General features: G+C 42.3%; 1 protein-coding gene across 3 annotated transcripts in view; it reads left to right on the top strand.

Moving 5' to 3' along the window:
- The window catches only part of PIBF1 (progesterone immunomodulatory binding factor 1), an 88,884-nt gene that overhangs the window by 12,583 nt on the left and 50,005 nt on the right, over nucleotides 1-26,296 (top strand). For 2 of the 3 annotated variants that reach the window (XM_028728375.2, XM_077927778.1), the window contains 2 exons: nucleotides 1,005-1,130; nucleotides 9,974-10,072. In XM_028728375.2, coding sequence (XP_028584208.2) covers nucleotides 1,005-1,130; nucleotides 9,974-10,072 — 225 coding nt within the window. The remainder of the gene's footprint in view (nucleotides 1-1,004; nucleotides 1,131-9,973; nucleotides 10,073-26,296) is intronic. The other variant, XM_028728377.2, reaches the window with a different exon arrangement.

Genomic DNA, 26,296 nt, shown 5'->3' with positions numbered 1-26,296 from the left:
CAAAGTTCTTAACCTGAAGCACTATTTCTGGGTTAGCAGAGTGTGTAACCTGAAGCGTTTGTAACCTGAAGCGTATGTAACCCCATGTACCACTGTAGAGGATTTACAGTCAGAAATTAAGCCTGCTAATATTTTCCTCAGCTTGCACTATATTACTAAAACTAAGACTACAGTGGTACCTCTGGATGCGAACAGGATCCGTTCCGGAGCCCCGTTCGCATCCTGAAGCGAACGTAACCCACGTCTGCGCGTGCGTGGGTCACGATTCACCGCTTCCGCACATGCACGTGATGTCATTTTCAGCATCTGCGCATGCGCTAGTGGCGAAACATGGAAGTAACACACTCCGTTACTTCCGGGTTGCTGCAGAGCGCAACCCGAAAATGCTCAACCCAAAGCTACGTCAACCAGAGGTATGACTGTATTATGATGCCTTTAATATTTGATTAAACAATCCACTCTAGTTAAAAAAATCTCCAAGTAGCTTAAGATCAGTGATACGATAATGTTTTATATTGCATCGTTAGTAGTAAAGCTCCTGTGGACTTATTTGCAATTCTATAGCATGTCACCAACATCAATACAAAATAACTTACATATGGAAGGGAATATTTGTGAATTCTGAATGAGTATTGGTTCAGTTGGTAACAACATATATGCAGGAATCTGCTACTGCTTAAGGGATGGCAACTCTTCTTATCATTTTAGCTAGTAGCTAAGCTCAGGCTCAGGTTGGCAATAGGCCAAAAGGAAGACAGAGAGCAGTTCTTTTTATCTAGGAGTAAAAGGCAATGGTTCTTCTCAGTCGGTGAGATCCAACATCACATTTTCTTCCGAGGGTCCCCCCAACCCAACCTTGGAGGCAGAATGGGAAGTCCTGGTTGCACATGCAGAATGCCACCGTTTGATAAATCTTACTGGGCGATAAGCAACTCAAAAGGGATAATACAAAGAAAGCTGCAGATTATTATTTTTAACTTTCTTTGCTTTTTTTTTTAATGAAGAGACCATTACAAAACAGAATATGAAAACAAACTGCATAATGAATTGGAAGAAATAAGGCAGAAGACCTCTCAAGAAATAGAGCAGCTTCGAAGAGCTACAAAGGAAATGTATGAACGTGAAAACAGGTGGGTAACTACTTTTTGAAACAATGGAACCTAAAAACAAATAAGGGAAATAGCTTGCATTTGGTGCTTGATCATTCTGAAACACATGTTAGATCCTCATTTTTACTAATCACTATGGCTTCTCGAAGCTACCAGCATGAGCTTGACTCAACTGCGGGAGGCAGAGGAAGACAGGAGGGCCTGGCGTGCTCTGGTCCAGGGGGTCACGGAGATTCGGACATGACTAAACAACAACAACATGGCTTCTCTCTGTGCCAGGATTGGTCTAGAATGCACCCGGAAGAGGCTATGTTGTGGATTTGTCTCCCGTGACCCTCGTTTCTGATGACGAGGCACACTGCAACAGTTCCCACACCAAAATACTTTTAGTTGGAATAGCAAAAGCAACCTTCTGTTTCATTCAGACGTAAGACAGACCATGCTGTGTCATTAATGAGCCTTCGGCTTATTTTTAGAAGTCTTACTTTCTGTCACTCCTTGTTACCTTCAAAATCCTTTTTTCTAAAATCCCTCTTTTAGACAGTGGTGGCAGAGCTAATGGAAGTTTAGTTCAGAACACGGTGCTGCCTCTGTGAGAGAATATGATCAAACTCTTCTATGTGTGTGCATGGTTCCTGAAATAAGAACATACAAATTATGACAGGTAGCAATGCAAAGAGAATGCAACAGGTTTCTGCAATCAACTGCGTTTGCATGGAATGAAGTTTTAGTTTTTAAATAGCCTTATGTTGACTTGTGAAAGCTAAGGAACTGATACGTAGTATTTAGTCCTCATTTCCCTTCTCCTTCTCTACCACCAGTCAGGTAAATTATAGCAACTACTTATTGCATCACTGGGGTTAACAGAAAGCTTTGCTTCCCATGTACAGACTTGTATTGTGTTACATAAAACAGCTTTAAGGTCTGTTTGTTTATGGAGGTTTGACAGATGTAAAAATGTTTGCATGCAAAATAGCTAAAAATATTGGTCTGGAACCAGTTGGCAGAAATGTTGTTCTTCATCTTGAAGTTATGATTTCTTGACTGCCAATTCCTGAATGTCTTTATGATATAAAAGAACATTTGTGAATAAGAATCTTGAAAACAATGCTTTATTTTTATCCCTGTTGGGACAAAAAGGGTGTGGTAAGCCAGTGAATCATTATATTTCTGTTCTTAAACTCGCACACACGTTTTCTGTTGTTTAATGTAGCTATGTGCTTTGAAAATTTGTATCGTGTTATGAAACTCAAAGCAGGTTCTGCTTGTAGGCCTCTGAAGTGACTATCAAAGCTGTCACACTATAGTTGTTCAACTCTTACACACCGTTCCTAAACCTGCTAACTGGGAAACAAATGTGATTGAAAACTGAGTTACATTTAGGTAAAGGGACCCCTGACCATTAGGTCCAGTCGTGGCCGGCTCTGGGGTTGCGGCGCTCATCTTGCTTTACTGGCAGAGGGAGCCGGCATACAGCTTCTGGGTTATGTGGCCAGCATGACTAAGTCGCTTCTGACGAACCAGAGCAGCGCATGGAAATGCTGTTTACCTTCTAGCCAGAGCGGTACCTATTTATCTACTTGCACTTTGACGTGCTTTCGAACTGCTAGGTTGCCAGGAGCTGGGACCGAGCAACGGGAGCTCACCCCGTCACGGCGACCTTCTGATCGGCAAGTCCTAGGCTCTGCGGTTTAACCCACAGCGCCACCCGCGTCGCCTGAGTTACATTTACATAGACGCATTTTAGATTGGGGTGTTAATCATTCTGTCTCTGCTTATTTCCAGCACTTCTCTACATAGTGCTTCTCTAGACAAATACGCACTCTATTTTTCCACAACCCAATACACTGCTGCAACATGCAATCCTTAGGCTACATAATTAAGTTCGGATGCTTTTCAAATGTCAACTTTTGCAGAGCTGGAACTTGCTTTTAACCCAACTTGCAACATTCTATACTCTTCATTTACCACACCACCACCACCCTTCTCAGACAGAGTAACGGCAACAAATACAATGGCAATAAAATGGTGGAGGCTACATTGATGGGACCAGAAGGAAATAATGGCACATTGTTACAGGCGGGAGTTCTAGGTCTGCCTAGCCTACAGCTACTGGGTTCCCTCCACTTGGAAGGACAATCACACAAGCATACTGACAGACTCTTGGTTGGGTGAACTTTGAACAAGGGCTATGGTTTCCCTTGTTGATGGCAGCAGGTTAAATTTAATTGAGGAGGAGTGGAGCATGATTCACACAAGGTACAGTGGAGATGTAACAGGGCACTTAGGAGACAGGTGCTTCTGACACAAACAGAGGCAAGCAAAAACTGAGGAGAAGAAAAAGCACTAAGACAACAGGGGAGGGAGAGAGAAATCACAGGAGCTCTCTTCTCCCTGACTAAGGCACATGCAGACACAATAATGACACAACACACAGACAGAAGAACAGGATATGGTGTTTGAAAGATCTGCTTCAAGCAGGAAACTGACTCCAGAGGAGGGAGACAGAACAACTCCTTTGGAGTGACAATGCTTCCCGCTTTTGAATGCTAGCGGGGACACAATCCCACTTGTAGGCATCTTAGCGCCCAGTCAGAAACACCTTTCAGGTAAGACTAGCAGTCCCATTTCCAGCATCAGTTTTGAAATAATGAGGTGACTTTCATACAAACAGACTTTCAAATTACATACATGAGCTTGCAGGAAGACGTCAGTCAACTCAAGGAACAACATTTTTCTGCATTGAAAGCAACAGATCTATTGACATAAGCTGAGGTGCACTTTAGTCCAAAAAAAAGCTGCTATGGATCAGTATCTTTACATATCAGTTCAAGGATGTAGCAGAAGAGTCTTCAACTCCTTTAGAAGCTGCAGGAATCATTTGATCAGTGCATGATCTTTAAAGAAAAGTGTTTGGTTCTTTGCAACTATAAGTTCTGCAAGAACAGCTAGAATAAATCCCTTGCAAACAGTATTCCCAGCTAAAGTAATATTTCACTTTGTATCATTTTGTAAGCCTTTTCTGACAGGCCTGTGTTACCTTTTCAGCCAGTCTCAGGACAGTCATCATCTAATATAATACGAATAGATAGAAAAATCCTTATTTACGCTCAGCCCACCACACTGTCGCCAGTTAAAGTAGACTTGACTGGGCAAGATTACCTAATGATGTAACTCAGTATAAGGTAGCTTCATATGTTCATAAAACCTATGCAAAACACTCAACATTATGCTGCTGAAAAATGGGCAAAAGGATTAAAGGAAGGAAAGAGAAAAAGCTCACTGTTTTTTGAGGAAAGGAGGAGGAACCCAGAAAGTTTGTCTCCTTAGCTCATTAGCATTACATATATTTGTGAAAGATACAGAATGTTTTGCTGACATAAAGCCATATGTATTAGATCCTTTTCCAAGGATAATATAAGATCCCTTTTTCTGGTTTGAGGCAAAGCAAATTTCTCTCAAGGGATTGTTATAACATCCCTTGCAACGTTCTTGAAGATGCCTCTGGGCTTATAAATATTGCGTTGAGCCATTTTACACATTACAAAACAGCAAACCTAGAATTGACACTGAGTGCAAAGGCATTATTGGCACCCTACTGAGTGTTATATGTTTGCAAATAACTGTTTGTTGCATTCAATGTTACTTTCTTTGCATTTAAAATACTTTAAAGTGTACACTTAGAAAATGTGGTGTGTGAATCAATCCTAATAAGATTAAGAATCAGAGTAGGGTGTACACCTAAAAATTTACACAAATTCACCTGAAGTGACGTGGAGGATATATATTTGATTGTTCATTTAATGAATGCTCTGCTGTTCTATTTATTTATTTGTTGCTGGAACTATACAAATCAGCCTTGTCACAATGGAAAGTGTTCCCCAGTTGCATCTCACTTGATATTTTTGAATCCCTTTGTGTTTTGTTTTTAGTTTCCCTGTTTCTTGTTGCTGTTGTTCACTGGCTTAGTTGTAGTTTTCCCATTATTATTATTTGGCAGATGAGCACACACCATTTGCTCACTCAAAGAAAGTAAAAACAGACCTAACCATCTATAACTTTTGACCATAAAACGTTTTCCTCTGAGAATTTATTTTATTTTATTCTTTAGATACAGACCATTTTAAAATGGTAAATTGTTAGGAAAATTCTCCTCATGAAATGGTATTTGAAGGCCTGTACAACATTTGTACATGAGGCAACAGAGTCTGAGTTTTTCATCTTGTAGTAGTTACATAAATCTGCACCACTTTTAAATTTTCTATATTATAGGCAAGGGATGTTAATAATAAAATCAGTGAAGTGGTGTTTGGGATGAGGGTGAACCTTCCCCCCAATCGTGGCCAGTGGTCAGGGATGATGCAATAAAACATTTGGGGGGTTCCAGAATGGAGAAGGTGGATCTAAAACATAATTGTCATGAAGTGTTTCATTTGATTATTATTTTACACGATGACATCTAGCATACCACATCAGAATAAACAGCATTCGCATGAAATATTTACCACATGACAATGATATGGTAAAGTCACTTTGTGAAGCAGCACCCACATCAAAAAGTAATGTGAGAATTGAGCCTAGTGTTTCAAGCTTAAAAGCCTTATAGCTAAATGAGAGCTGCTTTTTGATCTAAAAATAGCAATTGTTAATGCAGCATTTCTCCTCCTCCAAAGAAACAATGAAACTTCAAAGGTGAAATCTCTGTACAACTGCCATGTTAAAACACATATTCATAAAATAGGTGAATATTTGATATTATGAGCATAAATTTAATATAGGAGCTAGGCCTTAACAAAGTTTGGGTCTCAAATTAGGCAGAACTAAAAATAGGAGGGCTGTGATACAAATATTTTAGCATGAAAGGGGTTTTTCAGTAGCTTTGATAAGCTTTACCATTTCAGCCTTCATTCTAGGAACAGTATGTTCTTCAATTAGCCAATCAAATTTGGCAATGTGATGGCATCACGGAAAATAAGTGAGGTTTATTCAGAGTGAGGGTAATTCATCCTGAATTGCATTGCCCTCACTCTGAATTTGGTTTAGTTGCCTCCCGTGATGTTATCACATAACCACTTTCAACCGATCAGCACTATAGACTCAGAATATGAGTCTAGCTGGCACCTGGGTGAGTAAGGGGATTGCAATTGTATTATTATTACCTACTCTTGAGGGAGAGGGGTATTTAGTTATCAGGCAAGGGTATAAGCCACTAAACACCAAAATGGTACCACATTAAAATAAGTACCACAATTCTAAACAAAGCAAAAATGCCTAATGGTTTATACTGTCTAGAAAAATTGTTTATATTTTATTGGATGCTTGACAACCTATGTCAGTTGCCAGTCTGACCTCAGTGGTAAGTGTGCTCCACAGGGCAGGTGCCACTGTACTGAAATATGCAATCCAGAATACCATACAATGAATCTCAGGTCCATGTGACCCTACAGAGTTATAAAAATGTCTAAAATTCACACACACACCCATTCCAAGTCAGCCCTAATAAATACAGAGTATATAAAAGGAAGTATCTGGGGTTTTTTAAAAATAATTTTTATTAACCGGCCAATCAAATCAAATTAAATCACATCACATAAATTCCGAATTACAAAGCCGAATTTTAAATTTTGTTGGGGGGACCCATATTTCAAGATCCGAAGGGGGATTCTGATCATCTTCTTGCTACTGCATTATTGTCCAAATTAGACCAAATCAGTCCAAACAGAGTTCATAATTCTATCCAGTCTTATCTTGCTGTTTCCACATCACATCTTGTTCATATATTTTCTTTTTTTTCTTTATGATCTCTTCTGATAGTCTCCTTAAGCCGATAAACACCAATAATAATAATCCTGTGTGAATTTTTCCGTTCTTCCAATCCTCAAATTGAGATGGTTTCCATATATCATCGCCTTCATAGATAACATCGCTCTTTCCAGGAAGTACAGTGGTACCCCGCAAGACGAACGCCTCGCAAGACGGAAAACCCACTAGACGAAAGGGTTTTCCGTTTTGGAGGCGCTTCGCAAGACGAAGTTCCCTATGGGCTTGCTTCGCAAGACGAAAGCCCATAGGGAAATCTCCGGGACAGGGGGGAAGCGCCTCCGCTGTCGCCCGCCAGCATTTTAAAAAGCCCCGGGACAGCGGGGGACTTCTCCGCTGTTGGGGCGATCTTAAAATGCTGGCGGGCGGGAGCGAAGCCTCCGCTGTCGCCCGCCAGCATTTTAAAAAGCCCCGGGACAGCGGGGGACTTCTCCGCTGTCGGGGCGATCTTAAAATGCTGGCGGGCGGGAGCGAAGCCTCCGCTGTCGCCCGCCAGCATTTTTAAAAGCCCCGGGACAGCGGGGGACTTCTCCGCTGTCGGGGCGATCTTAAAATGCTGGCGGGCGGGAGCGAAGCCTCCGCTGTCGCCCGCCAGCATTTTTAAAAGCCCCGGGACAGCGGGGGACTTCTCCGCTGTTCCGGGGCAATTTAAAAGCCCCGGACCATGCCCCGATGCCGGGCGGTGGGGCGGGAACGCCTCCCCCCGCCGCCCGCCATCAGGACCATGCCCCGATGCCGGTGGACGGGCGGGAACGCCTCCCCCCGCCGCCCGCCATCGGGACCATGCCCCGATGCCGGGGGCGGGGCCGCGAAGCCTGGGCGCGCTGATCTCGGCGCGCCCAGGCTTCAGCATGCCGGCATCTCTCCGCAAGCAGCGGCAGCGCTGCCGCTTTTTGCGGAGAGGTCCGCGAAGCCTGGGCGCGCTGATCTCGGCGCGCCCAGGCTTCAGCATGCCGGCATCTCTCCGCAAGCAGCGGCAGCGCTGCCGCTTTTTGCGGAGAGGTCCGCGAAGCCTGGGCGCGCTGATCTCGGCGCGCCCAGGTTTCGGCATGCCGGCATCTCTCCGCAAGCAGCGGCAGCGCTGCCGCTTTTTGCGGAGAGGTCCGCGAAGCCTGGGCGACAGCTTTTGAAGGCAGGAGGGGAGCAAAGACTTTCGCCCCCCGCCGGCCTTCAGAAGAGGTCCTGGACCTCTTCTGAAGGCCAGCGGGGGGCAAAAGTCTTTGCTCCCCCCTGCCTGCCTTCCCGGGAGAGCGGAGAAACGCAGCGCGTTTCTCCGCTGTCCCGGAGGGCTTTTGAATGCAGGCGGGGGGGAGCAAAGACTTTCGCCCCCCCCCCAGCCTTCAGAAGAGGTCGGGGGACAGACTGTCCCCGGACCTGGTCTGAAGGCGGTTTCTCTAGGAACGCATTAATTGATTTTCAATGCATTCCTATGGGAAACCGTGCATCGCAAGACGAAAAACTCGCAAGACGAAGAGACTTGCGGAACGAATTAATTTCGTCTTGCGAGGCACCACTGTATCTGTTATATGTGGATTAGTTTAAAGAAAAAAAGCATTGTCTACCTGTACAAGGATTTCTATATCATAGGTCATATGCCATATTTTGTACAGTATAGATTGGAGTTGTCTACCGTATCTGCTTGTCTGGTTAGAGTTGTTCCAGCAAGGACTTGAGGAAAATGTGGCGATGGCCCCTGCCTTGGGTGGTTTAAAAAATATAGTAGGTATGTTCACACATGATATCAGTGTATTCTCTGTTGATGCTAATTATGTTAGGTAAATTAGACTAATTATGTTAGGGACGCGAGTGGCGCTGTGGGTTAAACCACTGAGCCTAGGACTTGCCGATCAGAAGGTCGGCAGTTCAAATCCCTGCAACGGGGTGAGCTCCCGTTGCTTGGTCCCTGCTCCTGCCAACCTAGCAGTTCCAAAGCATGTCAAAGTGCAAGTAGATAAATAGGTACCGCTCCAGCGGGAAGGTAAACGGCGTTTCCGTGCGCTGCTCTGGTTTGCCAGAAGCGGCTCAGTCATGCTGGCCAGCTGTACGCCTGCTCCCTCGGCCATTAAAGCGAGATGAGCGCCGCAACCCCAGAGTCAGCCACGACTGGACCTAATGGTCAGGGGTCCCTTTACCTTTACCTATGTTAGGTAAATGGAGCCTTCATATATATTACACACAAACACACATTTGACTCCAGAAAACAGGAGGGGACGGTTTTCTTACCCTGGCAAGAAAATGCTAGCCTAGATGGACAAGGACGTGATCTGCCCAGCAATTCCACATTGTGACTTGGGACCAAATCCATCTCTTTGGCCTCCTTTGCCCACTTGTGGATTCACAGTACACTTGTTAGACCCTGTTTGTGGTTTCTTTCCACCCTTCTTGCCCACAGTTTACAACTATTTTACCATATCCCTTTTTCATATCGCCTTCCTCCAGGTACTTCCTATCTATCCCCTATCCTTTATTGCTATAGTTCCCTGATGTTAACTTGTCTTACCTTGAAGACCTTACCATTCTGCTGCTCAGCTTTTAGATGCCAGGTCTTCCTAGTTACTACTACCAAAATCTCATTGCTCCCCTGTCCCTGAGCTCTTTGTGAGTTTCCTTTCCTACACCCCTGCAAAGTTCTACTCCTTGACAGATCTGTTGCTATTACACCTACCCTTTCAACAAGCCTTCTAAGTGGAGATCTTTAATCCCAGTTTGTATCTCATTAGATTGGAATTGTTTTTTATATAAGTAATGAAGTTGTATGGTTTTTATTGTTGATGGTGTTGTTAATCTTTTTGAGATATTTCATAGGAAGCGATTCATAAATGGAATTAATAAGCTAGTATTCCATCTATATACATGACACAAGTTTCTCTGAAATTTTGAGGGGATTGGTGGACGAAGCATGGAAAGAAAAACGTACGCACATAACTAGCTTTTCCCCTGTTGGAGCTCAGTTACAGAAAAACTAGATTAGTACCATAACTTACTTGTGAAAATATACTAGAGAATAAAAGGAACATTTACTCGGAAACACTTTTGAATTTCAGAAATTTAAGAGAAGCCAGAGATAATGCTGTGACTGAAAGAGAGAGAGCTATTGCAGCTGAAAGAGATGCGTTAGGAAAACATGAGCAGCTTTTAGAACAGTAAGTACATTCACCTTTCTTTTTCCTTTCACATTTATTTAAAAAGAGACTTCAACATTTGTACAAATAAAGTTGAGGTTTCTGGTTTCAAACTACTTGTTCAGAGGTGTCACTGTGCTTGACAGCTTGAGCTTCTCCTTTCACCCTGTCCAGGCTGTCATATTTAGATCTCTGACAAGCTAACTAGTGTAAATTGTTATTGGGAGCGAAGAATTGGAAAAGCCAAGTTTCTAGTAAACCATTTGAAAATTTAGCAGAAAAAAGTAAACTTCCCAACGAATGTATATTTGCCTGAACTGTAGTTTGGTAGTTGTTGTCTTTATTGGCATCTTGAATCCATTAGCAAAGATTAGAGATTTCCTTTGGCTCTCCGTGCTAAGCTGTGGAACATTCTGTTTATTGGCAATATGGACATTCTGCACTACAACTGTTAATTTGTCTGCATAACAACCTTTTTTAGGTAGTTAACTGCTGTCTCTGTCCCACTCTTTTAGTCATTCAACCTCATGGCTCCTTGTTCTTAGCTCCTTCAACCTTAGAGCCCCTTTTCTCACTCCGCTTGCCAGCTGGAAATTCTTACCAGATAGGAAGTCAGAAGTCACTTATTGCTTCATTCATAAGGCTGTTATATCAGTGTTACGATAAAATCTGTGCTACAGCTTTTGACACAGCAGTCATGTTATTGAACACTTCTCTTCTCTTGAGAAAGAACTTGGCAGACAGTCTTGGTTTATTGTCGGTCGTTTTCATATTTGTCATGAGATTTTCATAAGACTGCAAGTGGTGACATAAAAGTGTAGCATCTTTTATTACTGACTAACATCACTTGGCTTTTGATGTGAAAGTAAATCCATTTTGAAATTTTATGACAGATGTTAATGACAGTTTTGTGCTTATGTGAAAGCTTTTTATATCAGTCAGTTTCTTTTTTAAAGAATATATACTAATATGTTTTTGGTCTCTGGTCTCTTTCTAAAGTGTGAAACGTCTTGTTTGATTTTCTTGCATATAAAGCAGTAAAGAGTATAAATTAATGATTAGGATGTCTCAACTGAATTAGGTCAAAATAAAATTATGACATTTAAGGTTGTTAATATATTATTAAACTTGAAATCAGCATTTCTGGGAAAGATGCTTATACGTACTTTGGTTTTTAGCAAATTGTCCATAAAAAAATTTTTGTAGTCATTTTATCATTAAACAAAGCACTTCTGGATTAACCTTGTATTATTGCTGACTTTTCTCAAACATATCCCACTCCCGCATGACCATGGGTCTTTGGGATACCTATCCTCTAAATTATTTTAAGATATGAATGTCTGGGGAAAATGAAACAAGTTAGCAAACAATGGCTGACATCAATGACCACACAGTTGCACAATAGAAATCCCCTGGCGCATCACGACTTCCACTTTCTCCTTTCCCTCTTCCAGCACCCCTTCCCCTGCGGCGCAAGCACACACACACACACAAATCTCACCAGTGAGCTGGCTGCAGGGGAGCGAAGAAGAAGCAGAAGCCACATTGCATGAGCAAATAGCAAATACCACTTTGGAAACATTTTAAGCATGTGGTGCCTTCAAAATTACAGTGGGTGATATCTAAATCATACTCTTGAGTAGGCGTATTGAAATGGGTAAATTCTGAGAATGTCTAATGTTAAAGTAACCACCCGGTATTTGTGAAACAAATATTTTTTTAAAAAAGCAAACTTTGCTCTGGTTCCTGATTCTGCCACCTGCTGCTTACAAGTATATGCCATTAAGTTTTCTTCAGAGTAGATCATGCTAATTAATTTTGATGAGAGTAAAGGTAAAGGGACCCCTGACCATTAGGTCCAGTCATGACCGACTCTGGGGTTGCGGCGCTCATCTCGCTTTATTGGCCGAGGGAGCCAGCGTACAGCTTCCGGGTCATGTGGCCAGCATGACTAAGCCATTTCTGGCAAACCAGAGCAGCGCACGGAAACGCCGTTTACCTTCCCGTCGGAGCGGTACCTATTTATCTACTTGCACTTTGACGTGCTAGGTTAGCAGGAGCTGAGACCGAGCAACAGGAGCTCATCCCGTCATGGGGATTCGAACCGCCGACCTTCTGATCGGCAAGTCCTAGGCTCTGTGGTTTAACCCACAGTGCCACTCGCATCCCTTTCAATGGGCCTACTCTGAGTGAAATCGCCACCTGTCAATCATCATCATGTCAGGTGATTTAACCCACTTTGCACAGCGCTTCCCAAATGTCAAACAATGCACTGGTTGCTGGGCGCTTGGGAAGCGCCTGTGCAAGGAGGTTTTCAAGCCCTATGCTTGGTGATTGGGAAGTGCTGAGCATAAAAGCCCTCTGCACAGCACATCCCAAGCACTCGGCAGCTCCTTGAGTGTTTTGCATTTGCAAAGCACTGCTCAATCAACCAGCTGTCAGGTGTTTGGGAAGTGCAGTTCAAAGTGCTTTGCGAGCCCTGCACTTCACGTTCACAAAGCCCTGGGGGAGCAGCGTGCAAGAGGCTTTTCAGGCACTATCAATTACCGTAATAGTGCCTGTGGTGCACCTTTCAGCCAAGCCCCGCCCTTACCTGCTCCCATGTAGGATGTCCGATATAGGACAGGTGGATGTGGCTTGGCTGAAACAGTCTCACGGACTGGTGGTTCCCCATCCCCGATTTAAAAGAATGGAGTGAGAGGCATGAAATATCGTTGCAAGTTTGCTTCATTGATGAAGATAACTGATCTGTGGAAGATACGGAGGGGAGAGGGCAGAACCAAAGGGAAAGGAAGTGTTAATTATTTGAAGTCATCCTGATTCAGCGGGATTGGATGTAACATGCAGCCAAATCAATAAATAACATTTCTTTGTATGAGCACGTACTTGGGGTGTTCAGGACTGATCAAAAAGACAAAAGTGTATTGTTGCTAACCAGGCCCTAGTTACCAATGTTGGTATAATCTGAAACTTCCAAACATATTTGTTTATACAAAGTATATGGAATGTTGCCTAGCCTGACTGGCAGTTAAGAAATGCCTCTGGCAAACCGTGTGATGAAGAGTGTAACTAACACCTAATTTTCTAGTCAGTGCAATCATTATAACTTTATTCTGGTGACTAATAAATCAGTTTCTTAGTCCAATACCTGTTTATTAAACAAACAAAATTAGCACCATAATTGAACAGTAACTCTGCCTATTTTAAAACTCAAACATAGATTTTAAAATCTGCTCTTTTTAGTTATAAAATCTTGTCTTTTTCTGAAGCAATTGATCGCGTACATCAGCCTGAAAAGCTGGGTTCTCTGTGCTTATGCAATTGCAAAAACTATTGCTTATGGTGAATCACAAGTTCCAGAAAAGGAAAATCTCTGTTGATGTAAGGTGTAAGGCAACGTAAGGCAAACACTAATTAGGAAAAATAAATTCTTAGCCAGCAAATCATTACTGTAATAGGAAACATACTACCCCAGAACCACCCCAAAAAGGCAATCCTGGGGTTGGGAGACTCTTGAGCAAGGTATGGCACAGAGGGCTGCAGATGGATGGGTGATCTGGTGTAAATCATGGGACCCTTCCTCCTTTGTGCAACTGGAAGTGTTGTCCTGCTAAACTAAACATGTTTCAATCTTAGCTCATTCCATGAGCTATCAAGCTCCGCAATGTGTGTTCAACTGTAGCTATGCATGTATACTTTATAGATTACAAATGCACCACATGCATGCTGTTTATTTTTTAACTTTATTTATTTCATAAAATTTATACACCACTTGATTGGGGGGGGGAACCCTTCAAAAATAAAAGAAGAAAATTAAGAAAAATTTACAACAGTACTTTAAAACAGGCAAAAGTTAACATGCTAAAAGAGATTAAAACTACCTCAACTTCCTAAGCATCTATAATTGTTATAATGCTGTTTGGATAGTATGCCTTATGGACTATCACTGGACTAGTTAACATTTATTTATTTATTTAAAATACCAGTATACCACAATTAAAATTATCAGAGCTGTTTAATATATATATGTAAAATTAAAACCACATAAAAATTTAAATAAGAGATCAATAATAATAATATATTTATAACCCGCCCATCTGGCTGGGTTTCCCCAGCCACTCTGGGGAACCACAGCTTCCAACAAAATATTAAAAATACAATAAAACATCAGACATTAAAAACTTCACCAAACAAGGCTGCCTTCAGATGTCTTCTAAAAGTCAGATAGTTGTTTATTTCCTTGCCATCTGATGGGAGGGCGTTCCACAGGGTGGGTGCCACTACTGAGAAGGTCCTCTGCCTGGTTCCCTGTAACTCCGCTTCTCGCAGTGAGGGAAGCCCCAGAAGGCCCTCGGAGTTGGACCTCAGTGTCCAGGCAGAATGATGGGGGTGGAGACGCTCCTTCAGATATACTGGACTGAGGCCGTTTAGGGCTTTAAAGGTCAGCACCAACACTTTGAATTGTGCTCAGAAACGTACTGGGAGCCAATGTAGGTCTTTCAAGACTGGTGTTATATGGTCTCGGCAGCCGCTCCCAGTTACCAGTCTAGCTGCCACATTCTGGATTAGTTGTAGTTTCTGGGTCACCTTCAAAGGTAGCCCCGCACAGAGCACATTGCAGTAGTCCAAGCGGGAGATAACCAGAGCATGCATCACTCTGGCGAGAAAGTCCACAGGCAGGTAGGGTCTCAGCCTGTGTACTAACTATTGCAGGAGATGTACTCTTTAACTGTCTCCATAAGCCTCCATTTATTTGTGAAACCGTCTGATCCTGAATCTAAAAGTTAAAAAAAAAATCCATGCAGTCTGAAAATAGTGATACCTGCTGGCTATTCTACCTTCATTCTACGATAAAGTGGCATTTGACTTTTTGACAAAAAGAGACCCTTTCGACTATTATTAATGGGACATGAATGCATTGATCTAGCAGCATAGAAATTTTCGGCAATAGTGCAGAAGGAGCATCAACCTCTGACCTTGCTTCGCCTCAATGTTCCATAATGTCTAGTGTCTGTAGCTGGAACCTGTTGCTTTGCTTTGCTTTTGCTTTCACAATTTCTTTGGGCAACATTTATGGAAAATATCTCCACAAATAAAGCTGTCCCTGCCTCCCTTTGTGGGGGTTTTTGCCCTTGACAGTAAGGAAAACTGACTTGAGAAAACATCTTATAGTATTGTGCCTATAAGAGTGTATCTTGGGAGACTTGGAAGTCACACTGTCACAAATTCAAGGATGTGTATTCTGCAGTCGGAACTCCCTAGTACTGCTGTGGTTTTTTTTAATTTTTATTGCTTAAGAGGTATAAGATGACTTGCTTTCACATTGGCTTCTGACTCAGAGTAGCTACCACTTTGGCATACAGATGGACAAAGAACCCAAAATGAGACAGTACCAGGATTTGGCATAAAGTCTTTGCATCTCTCTTCTTTAAAAGAGTGGTGTTTAACACTTCCTCTCTAAAGTCTGAGCTTAGAATCCAGAGGGTTGAGCTTTTGGCCTTGGCTTTAATCCAAGGCAAGCTTCACCAACTGCTATTTTAAAAAGAGAAACAAAGGCTTATTAAAAAGCAGTGGGGCAAAAACTTGACCTGTAAAAAAACAAAAGGAAGCATTTATTTATTATATTTATTTAACTCACCCCCCTCCCCTCCTGTAATTTCAAATCAGTTTTCAAAGTGGCTTAGAGAAAAAGATAATAAAACAATGAAGGGAACAGCATCAACATGGCATCAAATGGCTAAAATCAACTAAATGTGTGCGCAAATGGCTGACACTTAAAACTTTTCATTCTAGGCACCAGATAAGCAGCTCTAGAGAGAGAGTTCCGTGATTGGGGTGTCTGTATTGAGAGGGCTCTCTCTTGGTGATATCTGATTGCTATGGCACCTGCAGAATGGTCTCCTTTGCAGAATGTTTTACACAGGAAAGACGCCCCTCATATATGTATATTAACTTAGAAGTTGGAGACTCGCCAATATTATCTTTGGTGGCTAATCAATTGGGCACCAACACCAAACACATTGTTAAAACCAGTACAGTGGCACCTCGGGTTACATACGCTTCAGGTTACATACGCTTCAGGTTACAGACTCCACTAACCAAGAAATAGTGCTTCAGGTTAAGAACTTTAAGGATGAGAACAGAAATCGTGCAGCGGCGGCAGGAGGCCCCATTAGCTAAAGTGGTGCTTCAGGTTAAGAACAGTTTCAGGTTAAGTACGGACCTCCGGAACGAATTAAGTACTTAACCCGAGGTACCACTGTACCTTCTAAATCTGAGGCATGCTTCTGCGTAGGCAGGCTCGGCAATCTTGAAACAGATTAGCCATCTTAACAGAGGTGCAAAAAGGGAGGGCAGAGTTATTTGGCTGTATCCAGCTAAGGCCTACTCAAGAGTAGAGCAATTGAAATTAAATGAACCTAAGTTAGCCATTTCCATTAACTTCAGTGGGTCTACTCCTGAATAGTACTAGCATTGCATACTAACATACAGAGAGATCTTTAATTAGTGAGCTTTTCGTTTTTATGTTTTAAGGAAAAATGTGTTCTGATCTAGGATAAACTGTGATGGATTGTTCTTCTAATGGCAAAAGACACAGTTGGACTTGAAGTGTTTTATCTTCATTTTAAAATACATATTTTGACATGTACAGATGGACATTTCAAAACTTAATAATTTACGACTTCAGAAAGAGTTAGGGTGGCTCCCTGCTTAACCAGAGTGGAAACAAGATGATTTCAGTAGATACCAGGTTGTATGTCTTGTGATGTTGCAGGACCTGTGAGTATCCCATGATTTTAAAATGACTAAATTGGAAGGCGGTTATGGTGTTTAAAATAGCATCAAGCTATGTTTCTAGCTAATGTGCCTGTTTCTTCAACTTTTGCCAAAAAAATAATAATATGTTTGAAGATAAGACTGTTGAAGCTCAGTTTACTTCTGAGCCTAAGGAGGCATAGATGAATGAAATATCCCCTGCCCAGCCACAGAAATGTGTGTGACTTGCTGGTTAAAAACAGTTAGTCTTGGTGATTTCTTTATTTTATTATTGATTGATTCAGATAATAAATTAGTAAAAGACACAGGACAGTTATATCCTACCCTCATGGTAAAACTAACTGGAGCACTTAAATTTTTTAAAGTTAACCTCAAGTTGTGAGCATATATATTTTTGAACATAGGGCTCTAAATCTGCTATGGGGATTTTCTAGCCTTCTGGAGTAGATTTATGGGGTGCACATGAGAAGACAAGATAGAGAAATTCCATTATACAACTAAAAGTCCTTGTGCTAGTGGAACCATTTAGCTGGATACCACTCAATTTCTACATATTCTTCTGTAGTATTCCCTATTATATACACTGCAGGTTAATCTTCCGATTATATTGCTTTATTTGCTGGGCTACCTTTTAGTGTATTTTTCATCTGTGCTGCTACTGGACTTCTTCAGTATTCTATGCCCTTCTCGATTTAATCCTTTGATTAGGACAATGCATCCTAGTGGTGATTTCAGTTACTTTTCATAGCCCTTGAAATGCTATTTAAAACAAATTGCGGCTTGAAACTTCTGATGGTATATAATAGCAGCATGATTAACTCTTGTCTATTCTCATAGCTATGTTTATGTTACTCTTTTAGCTGTGTGTTTATATTACCCTAGTAACATGTCCATCATTATGATAGGTGGAACAAAGGGTCAGAGTGAATTCTTGTATATTGCAGAGACATGGGGTTTTTTTATGAATGGAGTTGGCTCTTCCACCCTCCTGGTATCAAGAACATAGATAGAAACTCCAATAACAGCACTTTACCGTGTGTGTGTGTGTGTGTGTGTGTGTGTTTTAAAAAACTACATTTTAATCTTGATTTTCCTTCAAGGAATTTAGGATGGCACACATTATTTCTCTGTTTTCTCTCCCCTCCCTGCCCTTTTTTGCCACCACAACACAGCACTGGCTTTTTGTGTGACAGTGAGTGGTAGCAATGCACCTATAACAAACCAAGTAAAGATGTGTACTCAAGTTGGGGGACAACATTGGAATTAGGGTTAAATCTCTGCTTGCTAAAGCGGGTTATTGTCCCTCCTCCAGAGCTTTCCCAGTTGCAGCCCGTTAATTTTGTCCTGTAGAGCTAAATGGGAGCCCCGGAAGTGAATTGTAGAGCCTACAAAGAATTAAAAGCTGGAATTCTATTAGGAAAAAACAAACTCTGGGCCAATTAACTGAAGTAATGGTGCATGTGTTTGTATAACCTGTTCAGTTTATTCTTCCTTGGGAAAATTTGCTCCCTACTTTACTCTGATCTTAAGCAAAGCCATGGCAGTTCATAAAACTGCTGGATGCCATTTGATAATTTTAAAAACAATTTAAAGAAACGCTACAACCATAAGGACTGTTTTGTAATGTCATCCTAGATCTGTGAATAAAAACAGCAGCGAAAACAGACACATTTTCCAGAATTTTAAATATTATGTTTACTGGAGCGGAAGTTCCATAAATTACTGCCAATGAAGTGTGAGTATGTTTCTCCCACTTGTAAATGAGCTTTTATTTCCTACAGTACATATTCTGCTGCCACAATGACTCATCTTATACATGTTTTAGTTTAACTCCAAAAACGTTTTAAATCTTGGCAGTGGTACTAGGATGTTGCACCCTGCTGTAGAAACTGAAAAATTTATGGTCAGTTGCAGCAATAACCAATGTTTGCTGGTATTGATGTCTCCAGGTTATATCAAGTGATTATGAGAATATTTAAAAGAATTGTGCATTTGTTGTTTTCTGAACAAGACGATATGGTGGTAATTCTGTTCTCTGATCTGTCACAACTGGGCACTTGTTGACTCACAGAAAAAAATGAAACAGTATTTTCAGTTGCTCTCCCTCATTTATGCTAGATAACTCCTTGTGCATGCTTACAGATAATTGGTAAATGGAATGAAGAAAGGGATCCTGTATGGGAAAATGTTTAGAAAAGTTGCTACTATGGGACTGACGTAGTTGTGAGACACTTTACAAGTTTTAATACCTCCATGGTGGTCTGTAATGCTGGTGACACATTTGTTTATGTGTCTACATTCAATTGTTGTTACAATGAGCACCTTGATTCTACGCACATTTACTTCCCAGCGTCTCATGGATTAGAGCTATTATAAGCATCTCAGGGTGCTTAGAATTGGAGCCTATAGAAATATCTGCTTGTGTAAGCATATTAATCAATATAGGGCATTTTCTTTCAACTGAAGTTTTTGTTGTTGTTGTTGTTCAACAGGTTTTTCCATTGGGAACGTTGCCAAGTTGTACTTTTTTATTGTTTAACCCAGGACTTACAACGTAGTGGAGCTCAACTTTCCGTCATGGCGTTACCAGCAAACATTTTATTTCAAATGTTCCTAAGCCTGATGGCATCCCCTGTGTTCATAATCCTTTTGGTAATTTATCTTCTCTGGATATGCTTTCCCTGAGCTGATAAATGACAACTGCTTTGTGCCATTTTAACTACTATCCTTCCAAACCTTCACTGGTGACACATGAAAGCTCATCATGGCTTTCGGACATGCACGATGCTGTAATTTGTATATAAGCACATGTGAATTCATCTCTATACTAGATGACTTCTACCCAGATTAATTTTGACAGTTTTGCAGTCTTTAAGCTCACAAATGCCCCACGTTTACTGCAACGGAATAGTGCAGGTTTCAGGACCAATACAAACCTTCATTCTGAGACTGCACAAATTGCATCAGAAGGCAAAGGAGGCTTCTAGATCCTGTCTATTAGAATCTGGTGAAAATACTAAACAGTTTTGGGATGCAAAATTGAGAGGTTGGGGAAGCGTTGAACTGCTGTTTAGAACCTGTGATGTATTGAATGAAAGCCAGTAAACTGAAGCTCAGTACAGATTATTGTTGTTGTTGTTTAGTTGTTTAGTCATGTCCAACTCTTCGTGACCCAATGGACCAGAGCAAGACCAGGCACTCCTGTCTTCCACTGCCTCCCGCAGTTTGGTCAGACTCATGCTGGTAGCTTCGAGAACACTGTCCCACCATCTCGTCCTCTGTTGTCCCCTTCTCCTTGTGCCCTCCATCTTTCCCAACATCAGGGTCTTTTCCAGGGAGTCTTCTCTTCTCATGAGGTGGCCAAAGTATTGGAGCCTCAGCTTCAGGATCTGTCCTTCCAGTGAGCACTCAGGGCTGATTTCCTTCAGAATGGAGAGGTTTGATCTTCTTGCAGTCCATGGGACTCTCAAGAGTCTCCTCCAACAAAGGGAACCTATAGTGAGGGACAGTAAAGATTGCATTGGCTTTAAAAATAATAATTCTCTCCCTTCCCCACTGCCTGCTCTGCCTTTTTATATGATGGTTCTTTGAAGGGACACAGGAGATGGCTTAATTTTGGCTCCCTTGTGCCGCAACACACACCCTGTATTTGTTACAGTCATCTCTTGGGAGTTAATGTCAGATCTCTATATACTTTATTTTTGTATCTGTTCCTGCAGGGATATGTGCCGTTTTAATGGTGAAGCCAATCATACAGTTGCAGTCCTTAACTATAAAAGCAGACTAGTTCTATTGTGCTTTGCAATAAGATGGAAGCTTTAGAGGAAATGGAAGAAGATGCAGAGAGGTTGTTGTTCCAAAGAAAGAACTGGAAATAATCTTGACCGACAGAGAGAGAACTTGCCCAAATGTATTTTCTGCCCTGGCTTTTTGAAGCAATGCAGAACCTCCTTTGGAAATTAGGCTTTATCCTTTCAATCCGCACCCAGTTTAAAAGGATGCTGTTAGATATAAAAATCTGGATGAGGATTAAACAGAACTGATTTTATAACATAAATGTGCCTGGGTCTCACTGGATTTAACTACAACTTTGCACTTATTAAACTAAAATGTACTATGTGTTCTGTGCAGGATTTGAGCGTTCTGCATTGCTTAATTGATCATTGCCGATTCAGTGATGGTCCAGATGTTGTGATTTTTATCGGCAATTTGTTCTAGCATCTGGATGCCATCAGTATTTTTGAGCACCTATTAGTTTTTATTTCAGAATTGCCAATGAATGTTGGTTTTGTATACTAATAACTCAATTCAATGAGTTCAACAGGCTTCTAACTAGACAGAGTCAATTTATTTATATACCACATATTCCCAGAAATTCATCTTTGCGCAAAGCACCTCACATAGAAAATAGTATTACTACTGTAGTACAATAACAGTACATAATGCCCTTAGTACAACATTAACACACACACAAATAAACAGAGATAAAAATTTAAGAGAGTATGAAGCCCACCAATGGGTCAAATAAAATATCAAATAACTTCCTCTTCAAAAGCAGCCCCATACCTGTTGACATTAGTTTCTGACAAGCATCCTCCCCTCCTGTCCTTTATGCCTCAAAAGGTTAGAAAGTCTACCCAGAGTTCTTCTGCAAGCAGCTCCCTTATGGAGGCTCTCAGGGCAAAGCAGGTGGAAACAGCCATCCTCTCCAATGGCAAATACAGTGCATGTGTCTCTGAATTATCTAGCTTGTATCTAGTCTCATCGTGCTCACGATCCCATAATCAGTCAAAAATTAAAGAGCCATCCGATAAGCAATGGCTGGATCTTTGCATAGAAGCGATAATAATTTTGGCCCGGTATATATAGTTAATGGGTGGTGTTGGTCCTTATATGGAGGAGCAGTCAGTGTTCACCCAGCCAGCACACACCTAAAGTAACGCTTTGTGTGGATATCTGTATGTGTGGATATCTTCACGTATGTATACCAAAGAGATTGATTCAGGGACGCGGACTTATAAAAAATATTGGGGGGGCCCGGGAAAGCTCATGAATAATAAATAAGCTCATGAATATGCAAATAAAGTGGCTCCGGCCCTAAATAGGGCAAGCCACGCCCCCCAGCCAGCCAATCGGCTGGCTGGGAGGTGTGGCCAGTCGGGATTCCCCTGTTCTCGCGGGGGCCAGGAGGAAGGAAATTCCCCCCGGCAGTGCCTTGGCAGTGGCGGTGGTGCTGCGAAGCAGCGAGGCAGGAGCCCCCGCCCCCGGGGATTCCCTAATCTCGCGGGGGACGGCCGGGGCTCTCCGACTAGGGCGCGCGGCTGGCTGGCTGGCTGGCGAGGGAGCAGGTGGGGAGGAGGCGGGGGACGGCGGCAGCGCTCTGCTGGAAGGGCGCCCGAGATTATTGGGGGGGCTGAGCCCCCCCAAAAAATTTTTTGAGGGGGCTCGAGCCCCCTCAGGCCCCATGGAGTCGGCGCCTATGGACTGATTTGCATACTGTGTCCCATTTTTGAATAGGAAGAGCCATCCAAATCCAACAACCGTTTGTGGGCCTCCCTGTGAAGTGACTCTCAATACTTTAGTGTTCATAGGGAAGAGGGATGCACCAAGTAAAAGATGAGCGCTTTTCAGCGTCTGAGCTCGATCAAAGAAATAGCCAGATCTTGGTTAAACCCCCCTGCATTAAGGCCAGGAGAACAACAAGTATGAATAAAGTTACATATTATAGGACAGGAACACGCTCAACAGAAAAAGATTGCAGTAAAGTGCCAATATGGTGCATGAAGCAACTGAGATCTGGGATCACATAGCAGGTTCATTTAGGGTCAGCTTTGGTAGGGCTGCGGGTGGCGCTGTGGGTAAAAGCCTCAGCGCCTAGGACTTGCCGATCGAAAGGTCGGCGGTTCGAATCCCCGCGGCGGGGTGCGCTCCCGCTGCTCGGTCCCAGCGCCTGCCAACCTAGCAGTTCGAAAGCACCCCCGGGTGCAAGTAGATAAATAGGGACCGCTTACCAGCGGGAAGGTAAACGGCGTTTCCGTGTGCTGCGCTGGCTCGCCAGATGCAGCTTGTCACGCTGGCCACGTGACCCAGAAGTGTCTGCGGACAGCGCTGGCTCCCGGCCTATAGAGTGAGATGAGCGCACAACCCTAGAGTCTGTCAAGACTGGCCCATACGGGCAGGGGTACCTTTACCTTTACCTTGGTAGGGCAGGTGTTAAGCATGTATCAGATACCAACATCGTACTGTGGTGGTGTCAGAGAGTGTAGGCAGCAATTGAATTGGATGCCATCAGGTATCAACTAGGAAAGAGTGATTTGATGTCTGTTGGCATCAAGTTTTCGTGGGGTTTTCTCTTTAGGTTTGGTAATATTGGAGGCCCGCAGGATTTAAGAGAAAGTGTGTGTGTGTTTTCAGTATGCAAAAACAGTATGTGAGTTGTGCATTTGCTAAAATCATCTCAATAATACCCTGCATTCATTGCACGTTATCCTTATTTTTCTTTAAAATTTTGCATATACTTTGAATTAAGATTTTGTATTTCACTTTCCCCAGCAAAAGAAACAGTTCCGCACAATAGTAGGTTTTACTTGCTGCAAAAGCTGATTCAAGCAACCCTTTTCTTTCTTTCTTTCTTTCTTTCTTTCTTTCTTTCTTTCTTTCTTTCTTTCTTTCTTTCTTTTCCTGAATTATAAATGCTGTATTTTCTCCATTTCCTAGCTTCTGGCTACCTTGAAACACAGATTCACCCCCCCACACACACACACACACACATACACTGCATCCATCCCCTCTTGTGGGTTCTCTGAATTTCATGTGGGTCATATAATGTGGGAGTTGAAGGAAAGAAGCTGGAGGAAAACAAATACAACTGCCTCTTGGGTGGAAGAATCCAGGATAGTACACACAGTCCAGGGATTCCTTACCCAGCCATCAGGGAAGGGGGGGGGGGGTAGGAATGACAGAAATGTATCACCACAATAACAGATTGTGTGGCGGAAAGGAAAGGTCACAGTGTGTCTAACTAGGAACTGAAATCTCTAATTTAATCTTTCTAGGTTTATCTTTCAAGAGCGCATTCAGCCAAAAATATGCAGTGGAGATCTGCTTATTCTTTTTTGAGCACTAGACTTCAATTCTTTGGCAAGCTGAACGTCTGAGGCATCAGGGAATGCACGGGAGAATATTTCATGTAGAGGCTCTTGGTTGAATTAAATATAGAAAAAACAAATGACACTAGAATAGTTAGCGTGCAGAAATGTTTTTTTAAAAAAAATCTGAAATTTAAAGCTTTAGATAAGACCACAAGCCTGGCTACTAGAGATGCCCACACTAAAGATTAAAAATACCTAAAATCTCACAATAAAGAGGAAGCAATTTTCAAACATAGTTGGAGAAAGTGTCAGGAACAGCCTTGCCCTGTGAGTTAATTGACCTTGTATCTACATGGAGACCTGAAAGGCATTGCTCTGGTTAGAATTCTGCCCCCCCCCCCCCCGGTAAGCCTCTTGCATGTATAGCATTTTAATTTTAACATGATGTGTTAGTTTTGAAATTTATTTAACCATGGCTTCTAGCCCTTTTATTGGAAACAATAGGGGAAAATGTGGCTTTGCTAAAATTAGGAGGATTGTTTTATGTGTAGCTTAATACATAATTAAAAGGGATGCGGGTGGCGCTGTGGTCTAAACCACAGAGCCTAGGGCTTGCCGATCAGAAGATCAGCAGTACGAATCCCCATGACAGGGTGAGCTCCCATTGTTCGGTCCCAGCTCCTGCCCACCTAGCAATTCAAAAACACATCAAAGTGCAAGTAAATAAATAGGTACCGCTCCGGCGGGAAGAAAAAGGGTGTTTCCGTGTGCTGCTCTGGTTTCGCCAGAAGCGGCTTAGTCATGCTGGCCACATGACCCGGAAGCTGCATGCCGGCTCCCTCGGCCAGTAAAGCGAGATGAGCACCACAACCCCAGAGTCGTCCAGGACTGGACCTAACGGTCAGGGGTACTTTTACCTTTATCTAATACATAGTTAGTTAAATAATCTATGATCAAACTATATTGGTCCATAACGAAAAATACTTTCATATCATGAGTATTTGGTGGTGGTTGTTTTCATTTAGAAGGCTACATTGATATTTCACTTATGTCCTTCCCTACAAATAGACCTGTTGTAGTATATATACTGTATGGCAGTAATGGGGAATCTTTTTAAGGTTCACATTTGCACTGGGGTAATTGGTTGGGAGCTTATTCACAACAGCAGATATTGAAATTTGTTGGGTGTTAGAACAGTAAATGTGTTTAAAGAAGCAATATTTGGTGCAGCTTAAATCACATCGCATTCCTTTTTAAAAAATCATGACGAGAGAGTTGAATTGGATTTCTTTAAATGCATGCTTGGGATTCCTATCAACCCAGTTGTTGGGCATACTCAGCATCTTCAGCTTGGGCAAAAAAATAAAAATACTGCATTCCTTCAGTGGTTCATTTTGCAGCCAACGACCACAGGTGATATTACAGCTGAGATGTTTTATGACGGACATAGCCACATTGTGGTACTTGATGTTGGCAAAAGAAGACTTCTTACCAATTCTAGAGGTATAAGGAAACATAAAGGGCCTCATGAGGAATATTAACTTGCCAAGAGTAGTATTTCCAGCTCATTTACCGTATTTTTCGCTCTATAACACGCACCTGACCATAACACGCACATCATTTTTAGAGGAGGAAAACAAGGGAAAAAACATTCTGAATGAAACAGTGGGTGTATCATTTTTGTGCTTCATGCTGTGGCCACAGACATGTGATCTGATGGTGAATTTGGGGTGACCCAATGCAAAAATCCTGAGAATTCCTGTGGATCCATGATTTGTAACCATGTTTTTGCACCATTGCAGCCCCAGGCAACAGTGGGTGCGTGATTTTTTTGGTGCAGGCTGTAGCCATGGACATGCTATGTGATCTGATGGTGAATTTGGGGTGACCCAATGCAAAGATCCTGAGAATCCCTGTGGATCCATGCTTTGTAACCACATTTTTGCACCATTGCAGCCCCAGGCAACAGTGGGTGCGTAATTTTTTTGGTGCAGGCTGTAGCCATGGACATGCTATGTGATCTGATGGTGAATTTGGGGTGACCCAATGCAAAGATCCTGAGGATCCATGTGGATCTATGCTTTTTAACCACGTTTTTGCACCATTGCAGCCCCAGGCAACAGTGGGTGCGTGATTTTTTTGGTGCAGGCTGTAGCCATGGACATGCTATGTGATCTGATGGTGAATTTGGGGTGACCAAATGCAAAGATCCTGAGGATCCATGTGGATCCATGCTTTGTAACCACATTTTTGCACCATTGCAGCCCCAGGCAACAGTGGGTGCGTGATTTTTTTGGTGCAGGCTGTAGCCATGGACATGCTATGTGATCTGATGGTGAATTTGGGGTGACCCAATGCAAAGATCCTGAGGATCCAT

The sequence above is a fragment of the Podarcis muralis genome, chromosome 4 (assembly GCF_964188315.1).
Source record: "Podarcis muralis chromosome 4, rPodMur119.hap1.1, whole genome shotgun sequence".
NCBI classification, from domain to species: domain Eukaryota; kingdom Metazoa; phylum Chordata; class Lepidosauria; order Squamata; family Lacertidae; genus Podarcis; species Podarcis muralis.
The sequence above is the reverse complement of the archived record's forward strand: the minus strand, read 5'-3'. Positions and strand labels throughout refer to the sequence as shown.